General features: G+C 40.4%; 1 protein-coding gene across 1 annotated transcript; it reads left to right on the top strand.

Moving 5' to 3' along the window:
• Nucleotides 1-382: 382 nt before the first annotated feature.
• TMEM184C (transmembrane protein 184C) lies at nt 383-10,346 on the top strand. The gene is made up of 10 exons (XM_032186007.1): nt 383-631; nt 849-979; nt 1,075-1,111; nt 2,934-3,139; nt 3,941-4,015; nt 4,932-5,025; nt 6,570-6,682; nt 7,354-7,453; nt 7,933-8,104; nt 8,565-10,346. The coding sequence occupies exons 1-10, from the start codon at nt 515-517 to the stop codon at nt 8,855-8,857; spliced, it is 1,338 nt and encodes a 445-aa protein (XP_032041898.1). The 5' UTR covers nt 383-514; the 3' UTR covers nt 8,858-10,346.
• The last annotated feature ends 2,466 nt before the right edge of the window (nt 10,347-12,812 follow it).

Genomic DNA, 12,812 nt, shown 5'->3' with positions numbered 1-12,812 from the left:
AAGCCTGAACGGCAAACGCTTGAAGCTCAGGGTGTATTTCGTGTCACTCGGGTGCGCTGCGGGGGCGTCGCCTCAGGACCCTCAGTGGCGGGAAGAGCGGGCTTAACGGAAATAACTGACGGGGATAACGGCACTAACGGTCCTCGCCCCGCGCGCCCGAGCGCACCTGCCACCGGCGCGCGCCTGAGGGCTGCGGGAGGGCCCATTGCTGCCGGCTGGGGGGGGAGGGGGGGGTGGGTGTCGAAGGGGGGCGGGGAGTTGGTGGAAGCAACCATTCATCGGGGCCGGGCGGCCGTGACGGGCGTGTCGAGCAGCCAATGGGCGCCGGGATGGGCGAGGAGGGGGCGAAGCCGGAAGCGAGGCGGGGCGGAAGTGTGGCGGCGGGGCGGGCAGGGCAGGAGCGGGCCGGGCAGGGCCGGGCTCTGTCGCGGCCGTGTCGCGATCGTGTCGCGCCCTGTCGCGGCGCCGCCCTGCCCCCGTCCCCTGTGGGCGCGGCAGATGAGGGCTGGCGGCCATGCCGTGCACCTGCGGCAACTGGCGGCGCTGGATCCGGCCGCTGGTGGTGCTGCTGTACATCGTGGGGCTGCTGGTGGTGGTGCCGCTCTGCGTCTGGGAGCTGCAGAAGCTGGAGGTGAGCGGCCGGCGGGGCCGGGGCGGGGAAAAAGCACCTCAACCTGTACCAAATACACATCTTAACACTCAACATTAACCACAAAAACCACATTTTGTTATTATTACACGACCAACACTTCAAAAAACCCAAACATTTTTCACGCTGTCCTACCAGTACTTCAAGCTCTTAACGAATGCCAAGACGTTAACATCCCGCTCTTCTCTTCCTCCTCAAGGTTGGCATCCACACCAAGGCATGGTTTATCGCCGGGATATTCCTCCTCATGACCATCCCCATATCTCTCTGGGGGATACTGCAGCACCTGGTGCACTACACACAGCCTGAGCTGCAGAAACCGATAATAAGGTAGCATTTCATCCTTTGCCTCCGCCGCAGGTGTTGGATTTGCTTCGGGTTAGAAGTACGTCTAGTAATTGAATGTTCTTTTGTTGTTGTGACAGGATTCTGTGGATGGTGCCGATATACAGTTTAGACAGTGTAAGTGTCCTCTTGCTGGAAACAGCCCCGTAAAACTGTTTGCTGCGGGAGTGAGGGAAAACGGTGTGACAGCAGAGACAATGCTGCATGGAGAGCCGTGGTCCTAGAAACTTCTCTTCACTGCTGTTCACAGAGCACATCAGAAGCGTAGTTCTAACGATACCACGTGCTTGTCGTGGATCTTGTGGGATTACTTTTGCAACCCCATCTTAACCCTCTCAGTTGCTGAATATCCCTTATGACCAATGTAGAAATGGGGATAAGTGCTTGCTTTTGGTCCTTCTACCTTCAGTAACAGCTGAACTGGAAACCTCTTGACCAGATACACTCAGTGCTCTTAGATGCGCTTAGTGCTTACATTCTTCCTTATTGCGTCAGGGGATAAAAGACAAGATCCCAGAAAAAAATCTACTTCCCAATACTTCTATATGACGGGTTCTGCCATACCAGATATTGTTCATCTGAGTGTGCCACCTGTGGCTCCATGCATAGAGATGACTTGAGTTAGAGTTAAGCAGCATACTAAATGTGTGGATTGTACAGGACGTGTGTTTACATGTTGTCATCACCTCCTGGCGTTGCAAATACTTACATTTCCCCCACAAAAGATAGGTTTTCAGGAACTTTTTTGTTTGTTTGTTTGTTTGTTTGTTTGTTTTCAAAGAGTGGGATTTAGTGACTGGGGAAAAGGAGGGTAGAGGAGGCAACACTATTTGTCCCACATGGGGAATATCAACTACCTCAGACTGACATTTCAATTTCAAGCGCATAAATTTTCTTTGGAAGTAAAATGCCAGCTAATTACGTGAGCTCTAGCCAGGGCCCAAGGGCATTTCTGACAGGTATTTAAAGATTTCCCCAAACTCTGGGATCCTGTGGGTGTTGCTCCAAGTATGGTGTTCTCCTAGAGCACAGAATCTGAGCTGAACATAAAATTCTCTTCTCAGATTCAAACAGTTTGTGATGCAGCATCACATGTTCCACAAAGACGTTGCCATCTCTAGTATTTCTGAACTGCAATGAGGATGCCAAGCATCTTCCTGAAGTTCTAATAAGAAGGTCTGAGAAGGCACAGCATTCACACCACTACAACCTAGGGAAGCACAGTAAACTCAAAATACCTGCCTCTGTTTGGGAGACAAAACACAAACCAATAAAGTGAAATAAACCACTTGCACAGGCTGCACTTAACAGTTCAAGAACAGAGTAATACTCGAATAAAAATAAAAAATGGAAAGCTCTGGCAGCTGATCCATAATTAGAGTTTTGTCAGACAAAAACAAAAAGCAATTTTCTGCCTGAAATGCTTAGGTTGGAGGGATGACTGACTACCACTTGAAAGCTAATCAGCTGCTGTCTTCGTATATTTTGCAAACATTTATGCATTACATAGGAAATGAACTTTGTACCAAAGGACTACAAAGTTAGTTTTCACATCAATATTGACAGGAACGTGCAGATTTCAGGAAACTGTTTCTTGTCTCCTCCTGACGGGAATAGGTCATGCATGGGGAACCATCTCCATAGTTAATTTTAAATTGAAGACTGCATTGTGTTGGCAGAGATAAAGCACTGCACGAGAGGTGCTCTCTAAGCCTGCTTCCATTTCAAGCAGCAGAGATGCAATCTGAAGTTCCACTTGTATTTTTACAATACGCTATTTTCTAGCTGTAGCATCACACTCTTATTAGACAAACACTGCAATTTTGTTTTACTTGTTGCCTCGTGAAGTGCGGCTGGCTGACCTAGGCAGGCAGTGTTGTCATTGGAATCGCTTTTGCATTACTTGCACGTAACCTTTTGTGTACCTCTCTTCTTGCAGTGGATAGCTTTGAAATACCCCAACATTGCAATATATGTGGATACATGTCGAGAATGCTATGAAGCTTATGTCATCTATAATTTTATGGTTTTTCTTTCAAATTACCTAACCAACCGGTATCCAAACCTTGTATTAATAATAGAAGCGAAAGATCAGCAGAGACATCTGCCTCCCCTGTGCTGTTGTCCATCGTGGGCTATGGGAGAGTGAGTATATAATAGCACCTTACAATTCTAAGCTGTGTAATCAGATACAAACGTTTTAATATTTAGTAATATAACTGTAGTTGTTGCTTGTCAGTGGTCTGCTTGTGGTTTGCACGCATTTCATTTATCAGTGATGAAATCCTACTGAAAGCAGCTGTGCACATGTTTTGATCTAGCTGTAAAACATGCTAGATATCACATGTAGTTACTAACATACATTGCTCTTCAACATCACCTGATGTGGGAGAACACTTTGATATTTTGAAAAATATTGGAAAAAAGTCTCTTGGAATTTGCTTCTTTTTCTGTCGTAGAATGTTTGCCACAAACCTCATGTCGACTCGGTGACGCCATATAACATACTGCTTTTACTTCCTCACCTGAGGGAGGAAAGAAAATCCATATGCCCATGAGCTGCTTGTTTCTGCGTATTTACTCTGATGGGCAGCATAATAAGTTTTCCTTCTCTCTCAAGAGATTTTGATAAAGCTGCTTTAATGTTAAAGACAAACCATGAATGTAATTCCAAAACATCCATAAACCAAGTGGAAATTTCATCCTCTGTTCAGCCCAGACAGAATTTTTCCATGGCTAGAAGTGAATCACTGAGTATTTTCTTTTATGTATCTATAAAGGTCTGTTCCATTGTGCTTATACGCACTGTAAACTGTAGCATCTGAAGTCCTGGAAGTAAGCTATGGTGAAATTACTGTGAAATAGTGAAACCCCTGAGAACAGGACATTTCCACAAGTGAATTGTCTTTAAATTCTTGTACAATGAATTTTTTGTTTCTCTTGCAGAGTTTTATTATTCAGATGTAAACTGGGTGTTTTGCAGTACACTGTTGTCAGACCATTTACCACCATTATTGCTTTGTAAGTACGCTCATAAATAATTAACCTTGGTCTTCAGAATGTAATTTTGAGTTACACTGGAAACAATTTTCATGCCCTTTGCATTGAATCAATGCAGTTTGAAAGCAACCTAGTTGTGCTACCTTCTAAATGGGTCCCGGCAATTTGCATCAGCCTTTGGTTTCTTTATGGCTTCTATTGCAAATGACTATTTGCAGAATTGAAATAATAAATAGTTAATGACTGCTGCTGAAAGAAGTGGGGGAAGATGTAAAGTACTGTTTATGCGGGAAAGATGTTTTAGAGCACCAATCTCTTAATTTTAGAGTCGTCTTTTCCTCCTACTTCTTCTGTGTTTTTAACAACTGCGTGTTTTTAATGCCAAGTTTCACATAACTTTTAAAATTTTACTAAACTTTGCAGGTGATAAGCCTGACTGTGTGCTGTTGTACATATCATATGATTTCTTGTTGTAAAGGAATAGCAGGCAGTTCTGCATGTTGATGTTTAAAGCTTACTTTCATAAACTTTGTATTGATGATCAGTGCTGTTAATTCTGTGGGCCTGTGAAAAAGTTGTTATTCACAAAGAATATCTGTGTAAATAAATATCCCGTTCAGCAATGGGATATGTTAGCCCTGCACTTTCAATCTTCTTTTTTTGGGCTAAAAATAATAATAATTAAAAAAAAAAAAAGATGTAAAAAAAGATGTACCTATATATATTATGATACTCAAACATTGTTTCTTCTGAGAAAAATACAATATAAACTTAATACACTGTTGGAAAGTGATTCTTGTGCAGACCCCATTGCTCATATGTTAGTACCAAAACAGATTTTGGATTCATTCTAACAGTTGATTGATGTGATGAAGGTTTAGCATTTCAAGAAAGTGTTAGTGTACTATGTTGTGATTAATTCTAAAAATTCTTTCAGAATTTGTGAGCTAGTGGACGTGTACGACGAAGGAAACTTCAGCTTCAACAATGCTTGGACTTACTTGGTTATACTAAACAACATGTCACAGCTAGTGAGTATCAGAAGTATCTCTTTTGCTCTTTTATGTCATGTTAGTATTATGTAATTCTTCTTATGTGACCTCTTGAGAGTAACTGCATGAATGTCTGGTAACTCTTACATGTAGAATATTTCACACTAATTCTTGTTCTTCTTACCTGTTAAAAACTGTGTACAGAATGCTAGGACAACAGTCTAAAATTTTACTATTTTGACTTCTAAGCTCAATAAATCACTAGTGTCCCACCTCTCTACCCCAAACTACTTGATGAAGTTGTCAGACCCCAGGCATGCTAGAGCTGCAGACCTTTCCCCTCTGCAGATGCCAAGACTCCACTCAACCTGCTAGCTGCCTCCCAGCACACATACGGAAAATCCCTGTGGCTTTGTTAAAAATACTGTTAAAAAGCTTGTAGTAATAGCCTTGACAGAAAAAACAGAAGCCATGCACACAGTGCAGAGATGCTAGCCTAACACCTAGTCTTTGAAGGAAAAAGACTGCATAATTATAAGGTTCTCTTGTCTCTCTAGCCAATATTGGATTTTAAGGAAAAGGGATACTCAGGAGTCTGTGGCAATTTAGCTTTTAATTTGAACTTACCCCTAAGAGACTTGGAGCATGTATGTTTTAGAGGGGGGAAGTTTTTCAGTGTGAAAGCCCCTGACTGCAGTAGCCAGAAGGCTGTTGGCTCAGCTGCCACGTGTTGGGGAAAGGGTAAGATGTCAGCCTGTAGGCCTGGAAATTTCATCTTGGAGGTCAGAGAGAGCATTTGGTGGCTGGCTGGGAGAGTGGAGGAATCATTTGCTGCTTCACCTAGAGCACGTTACACGTGAACTGCTGCAGCACCTCTGGCAACAGCAGCCGATACCATAACAGCATGATGTCCCATCTGATCAGGGTGTCCTCTGGCTGCCACAGCTCTGTTTGTTGGGTGACTGTTAGAGAATGAGCTGTAACTGCTTTCTGCTGTGACAGCAGTCCCAGCAGCAGCACATGCTTCTCTGTGTCCAGGGTGACACGATTGCTTAAAAAAAAATGCGGTAATAGGCTAGAAGAATGTCCATGAAAAGGGGAGATCAATTACTTTTGTTTGGCTATACATTAGTTTGATTGCTTGCAGTTCAGATTGCTCAGTTTTGCAGTGAAAGTTGTATTCCTTTACTCTTTTCTCACAGAAACAACCTTTCAGGCATCCTTAACAGCAGCCTGAAAGAACACCCACTTTTTCTGCCGTTTTCTGTAGGGTTGCACGTGGCATTGAAAAGATCTTATGGGAGCTTCCTATGCCTTGTTTTACTTTGTAGACAGATGAGCTCAGTCTTTGTCTGACAATTTGATACACTTCAGAAACATAATTTTAGGCAAAAAATAATAATTCTGCTTTAACACAGTGAGGACAAGGATTCAATAAGTCCAGAATTTCCTTTCTAAAATAGCTTCTTAAGCTTGCATTATACTGTGGTATTTTTGGAACTGAAGAGGTGCTGTGAAACATCTCAAAAGAAACAAGGATTTCAAAGATTTTAAAGCTTTTCTTCATTTCTTTTCCTTGTTAGTTTGCTATGTATTGTCTGGTGCTGTTTTATAAAGTACTACGTGAAGAACTGAACCCCATCCAACCTGTTGGCAAGTTCCTTTGTGTGAAGATGGTAGTTTTTGTGTCTTTCTGGTAAGTGAATTGTTTACTCATTACTTCTTGCTCTCATAGTGGGGTCACTGAAGAACAGAAAATGCTGGATTGGCATCACTGAGGTTAGAGGCTCCAGAATGTCTAGCCACAATATTGGTGAACTGCTGCAAGGGGAAAAGGATACCAGTATTTTGGACACAGCTGTCTCGTTCACTTGACATGAGTTCAGACTTGATGTTTTGTAAGGTGACTCTCAAGAACATAATTTATTTTAGAATCCTCACTTTCAGTTATTTCATTTTTTTGGTAACTTTTCAGTTATTTTCCGTATATTTTTAAGCATTGCTTACACTTAGCTGCTAATGAGTGAATGCATTTGACTAGTTGACCGTCACTCTGTGGGCTGCTTTAATATCCTGATAGAGAAGCAATTTGTTCTAATAAAGACCTGAAACAACAAACTCTTCTTTAGCTGTCTTTTCTGTTGGTCTTTAGGACCGTGGTTGAATGATGTTTTCCTTCAAGCCCATTTCACTTTGTTTTAATTCTTTTAAAGCCTAAATATAAAACTATCAAGTCTTTTTTATAAGATTCTTGCTACATACATACATACATATGTATACATACAAACATGCATTGTTTACCAGATTTGCTGGGTGGTTTGTTGGCACTGCTGTTACAACAATAATAACAATTAATAATCTTTGCAGGCAAGCTGTGCTTATTGCACTGCTGGTGAAAGTTGGTGTTATTTCTGAGAAACGCACCTGGGAGTGGCAAAGTGTGGAAGCTGTAGCTACAGGCCTACAGGTAGGAGCAGATTATTATTTCATAGGAGAAATTGCTTTATGTAGGCTGATGTAGCTGATTTCAAGCAAATGCTGTCATACCTTAGTGAATTATTTAAAAGTTGGACCAAGTTTCAGCTGGTCACCCAAGTAAGGTTTCTACTCACTACTTCCATATCCATGTGATGTGTGAGAGGAGTGCAGCCCAGTTAAATAGTTCTGTTGGATATCCTTGTGATTGTTCCTGAAAGGGCACATTATAAAGGTAGTTTTCCACTTTTCACAAGTCGGTCTGTCCAGCAAGGACTTGTTCCAGTACGTATGTAGTACGTGTGGCGCTCTGACGTCTGCCAAAAACATCCCATCTCCAGTGAAAAAGTAGCTGATGTCAGCATCCCAATGCCATTGCTATCAGTCTTTAAATGGTAGAAGAAACTTGGGAGCTCTTTTTCTCTAGTTATGAATGATCAGTATTAATTAATACCTCTCTCCTTGTTTCAGGATTTTATCATTTGTGTTGAGATGTTCCTGGCTGCTATTGCACATCACTACAGTTTCTCCTATAAACCTTACGTTCAAGAAGCTGAAGAAGGGTCATGCTTCGACTCTTTCCTTGCAATGTGGGATATTTCTGATATAAGGGCAGATATATCAGAACAGGTTCGAAATGTTGGTGAGTAACAGACAGATTTGTATGATCTGTTAACAGTGTATGCATTTTTCCAGCTTCATTTTGTACTATTAGCCATCTCTATAGTACATTGAGAACATCCCATACAAAATTCATGGCAGCTGCATCCCTAAAGGAATTCATAGGGTATCTGGCACTTTGCTCTTCCCACTAATCCTGTGAGTTGAGTGTCTAGTTCCTAATTTTTCTTTTAAATATACACATCTCAGCATGAGTTTCAGATGTTTTAGGTAGAACAGAGGGGGATGACTTCCTTCCCTGCCCTCCCCCGCAATGGAAAGACATCTTTTTATTGACTGAAGATAACAATGCTCATGTAAAACTCTTCTAAAACAAAGACTAATCTTCTAATTTAACGTGGCTATTTTAAAGTTTGTGTGTTTGAAGACCTTGATATATCACTGTAAGTGCTAAAATGCATTTTCATTTGGCATTATTCTAGGAAGGACGGTTCTGGGCCAGCCAAGAAAAATATTTTTTGCTGAGGATCATGAACAAAACGAGCATACAAGTTTACTGTCTTCATCGACTCAAGACCCTATTTCCGATGCTTCTTCAATGCCATCTTCACCCATGGGTCATTACCAGGGGTTTGGACACACTGTGACACCTCTCACAACACCGACGACGGTTCCTGCAGTTGATGGTATTTATAACAGTCCTGCTCTTCGAGATACTAAGCAGTCACCTGAACTAGAGCGCAACTTATTAGAAAAAGCTTCGGATAGAAGTTAGACTCGCCTTTTCTTTGAACGCGCCAACGAGTCTGTTGTGTACTTGCCCCACACCTTCTGTTAGCATATGCTATTGGCGATGGAAGCCGAGTAGCTTGGAACAGACACTGCACGGACAGGAAGAGGATATGGCTGTAACTGACATCTTAATTCTGAGTCTATAATGGATGTATCTGACTGCCCTGTGAATACAAAACATGCATACTGTAAAAATTTCTGAAGAAACCTAAGAATCAACTCTTTAAACGGTTAAATGTTTATATATCTGTTACACGGTATGGCAAAACTACACTGACTTCTCTTAATACAAAAGAAACTTGAAAAATACTGTGCTCTTCTAGACGTGAACTGTAAATACTACTACTGGGGGAAATGTTAATTTCAAGAATGTAATTTAAGGAGGTCAGCAGCAAAGACTCCTTACATTGGTTTTGGTTGTCCTGTTAATGATAGGACAAGGCTGAACGGTGTGTGGATGACATGGTAACTTCTGTGCACATGCCATCTTCTTCCCTTTCCTGCATAGCTAAATAAAATTCCTTCATGAAGGTAATTACAGAGCATCTGTAAAGAATCCATAAAGAAAAAAACCAACAACATTCCCTATAGGTCTTACCACAAATTTCCATGCCCAGAACATACGGTTGGCATATCTCCTGTTCTTCTAGCTTGTAATTTGTTAGTCTTTTACATTCAGAATAAACAGCCAGGAAGATAGGTTTTGAATTAATAACTTACACTTGACTGCTTTTTTCCTATCCTTCTAAAATGGTTACTACCATAAAATATTTAGGTGGGGAGGGGAAAATAAAGAATGTCAAAAATTAAATCGAAAACAAAACTTACTTCTTTATTTTTGGCTGCAATAAATTCTTTAACACTTAAATTTTCTTAAGCTGTTAAAACTTAACATTGTAACGTGTCTGTAGTAATTTGTATTCATAAATTTGTGTCTGTGATTACTGTACTATGCTTCTAGTATAGCCTGTTCAAATGTAATAATTGATTTGTGTGCCCCCTCAGAAGAGACCTTTGTTAAGGTAAAATTAAGTAGCTAGTTAAATCTGGAGTTACTGGATCATTAAATTTCAGACCAAGGAAAAAAAAAACTTTTATCAAAACGTTTTAACATTTTACAAACTGAGAAAATCAGTTTTTTTATCCCATTACCAGGTTTTTATTACTATTGCATGTTTGCTGTCTGACAGACGTAGAGCATTGCCATTAAGTGATATCTGATTTTTTTTCAGCATTGTTAGCGTTTACCAGATAAATGCTTAACTTCTGGCTGTCAGTGAACTCATCTTAAGTGCTTATTTTGCAGTACTAGTGTGATGTAAATACTGCGCCTTATTCACTAGGCTGCGCATTTTATAGTTGACTGTACTTGCTGTATCTGAAGCTAGTGGGAAAGTGCAAATCATACTTTTCGATTGCCAAGTCATTGCCTTTGTTGTAAATAAGCAATTAAAGATTTTATTTAAACTGTTCATTTTCTTTCAACTTGATTTACTGCTAGTACTTATGAGTGTGAATGACAAATTAAGACAACCCTCCTTTTTGCGGAGGAATGGGATCTTGTATATAAGTAGTACATGTGCGTGTAGTTTCACTATTTTAAGGTTTATATTGAAAAGAGAAGCCCTGTTTGGAGCTTAGCAGAATTACTTACTTACATGTATTTGTGTGCGAATTCTAGGCCCCTTTATTGTCATAGATGTGTTCTAAGAAGTAATTAAAAAAAACAACTTGTAAAAGCTTGCAAGGCCTGGGGGCTTCTTTGCTCACTATGGCTACTACTCTTAATTTCTTGCATGTGCACAGGATTTCTACCAATGCTCATTTTTACCCAGCTAAAGAATGAGAACTGCTGGGAGTGCCTCGTAGAATCATTTCAGTTGGAAAAGACCTCTAACATCATCCAGTGCAACCATTAAGTAACAATTATGCTCTAGCTTTTTAAAAAAACAACTGTATATATATATTTTTTTAATAGTTGAGGTTATATCTGTTAGGTATAAATAACCAGGTATGGTAACAAGGTAGGGATGTGGAGAGCAAAGCAACTAGTTGAGTGTCTTAGTGACTTTCCACAGCATTCCACTTGTTGTGAAAATTAAGATTGCCTAGCTTTCCAGAATTATGTTAAATTCAGCTATTCCATTTTAGGTGCACACTACTCCTGCATTTTAGGTGGAAGGAAAGTTAATTTATCAACGCAGTAGCTTTCAGGGTCATACCTTTCAATTAACAATTGCTGTTGAATTTAAATAAAAAATAAAATCTGTGACACCTGTCTTGTCATCTGAAAACTTAACTACAAGAGGTTATGTTGTAACATGTTATCAAGTTCATGAACAAGGTCATTCATGAGTAGTCCTTGTTTTCATTGACAGTATTTGTCCCTCCCTTGTTTCAGAACATACCTGATCTGTTCTCAGCTCTCAAGGCAAGAGCAATTTTTTTTTTAAACACTTGGGTTATTTCGAACACTGTTTGAAAACATAGCATTATTTTAGCCCTGTACTTTCCGTAACAGATTAAGGGTAGAGTGTATCCTTAATTTTCTTCAATTTCACTTTCTCACTAATTAGTGGAAATCTAATAAATATATTAACTAATATTTAGCGGCCTTGCTTTCAGTGTTCTCTATAAAACCATACTCTGCTGCAATTACCCTGCAGCTACTAACTCTGGTCATCATTTCCAAGGTAATTGTGGCACTATGCTGCCCACAATTCAATACGTGCTATTTAACCTTAATTGCCAGGCACTGCCATTACTAAAATGACTGTTGGTAGAAGTGCAAGACAGTAACTAAGACTTAATGGACGTTTTCTTTTAATTAAATCTTCCTTCACTTATGTTTTGCTTTGGATTGTAACTCTTGGATAAATAGTAGTATTCATTTAACCTCATCTTCAAAAAACTTGATTTCACTATCACTTCTGTTTTCAAAGTGAGGTGGAGAGCTGTCTTCCACCCTTCCAGGAGGAGCTTTGTTACAGCAATGTCAGCTGCAGGCTGGAACAGCCACAGCTGCAGCAGAACCACTCAGTCCCCCCATTTGATAGCAACTAGCCTCCATTTACCTAATGCAGGGTACATACTGATCACACATGCAAGGAGATTCTAGAAAAAATATTTATAGGTGTCTCCTCTTATACATGTACATGTAGGCTCTTGTTAAGATAGATCACAGCACCCTCTCTTCTACATGGAAAGGACAGCAATTAACATCGTAAAGAAGCTTAGCTACTTGCAGCTCTCCCTCTAAAAGTCCTTTCTATATCTATAGGGATAGAATCAATGCCTTTAAGTCCTCCATCTGAATAGAAGTTTAAGAGAAGGAACCCATTACCTGCAGTGTAGTGAAATGCAGTGCTGCAAGAGTAGTACACAAGTGCTGTGGTGACTGATGTAATAATTTCTATCAGCTTCTCAGAGATAAAAAGTTTAGGCCCATTATATTACCAGAAACGAGTCTCTGGAGGACTCTAAATAACATTTACTATGTAACTTATTCTACATTACTCCATTATGACTTTTTACAGTTGTTTATGTGTAACACTAAATTGTGATACTGCAGCTGGAACATACAACAGTCCATTCTACAAGGGTAGGATCTCAGTACGCTCAAATAGGATGCTTTGACTACTCAGAAGTAGAACCAAGGTCTCAGGAATCAAGGACTCTAGCTTCTGCAGGCACAGTTGTTTATTTCTGGTATATGCATCTCAGATGCTTTTTCTTACACTACAGATGATGTGGCAGTGATAGATGCCTGTCCACCTGCTACAGCTACTCTAATAGCTAACAGTCAGTTTTTTTTAAATGCAGCATAGACAATTCCTTCCCTCAACACTTTGTAATTTATCCCTGCAGAGCAAGTTTCGGTCCATCAGTAAGCCCCCGAAGTCTTCCAACTCTATTAAAGCAACACAATAGCCTTTTGA

This window comes from Aythya fuligula, chromosome 4 (assembly GCF_009819795.1).
Source record: "Aythya fuligula isolate bAytFul2 chromosome 4, bAytFul2.pri, whole genome shotgun sequence".
Lineage (NCBI taxonomy): Eukaryota > Metazoa > Chordata > Aves > Anseriformes > Anatidae > Aythya > Aythya fuligula.
Note: the sequence above shows the minus strand (reverse complement) of the source record. Positions and strands in the feature narration are given on the sequence as shown.

Coding starts and splice junctions, on each gene's coding strand:
- TMEM184C (XM_032186007.1), top strand. CDS start 515: ATGCCGTGCACCTGCGGCAACTGGCGGCGCTGGATCCGGCCGCTGGTG. Junction 3,140..3,940: donor CCATCGTGGGCTATGGGAGA/GTGAGTATATAA, acceptor TTTCTCTTGCAG/AGTTTTATTATTCAGATGTA. Junction 7,454..7,932: donor CTGTAGCTACAGGCCTACAG/GTAGGAGCAGAT, acceptor TCCTTGTTTCAG/GATTTTATCATTTGTGTTGA.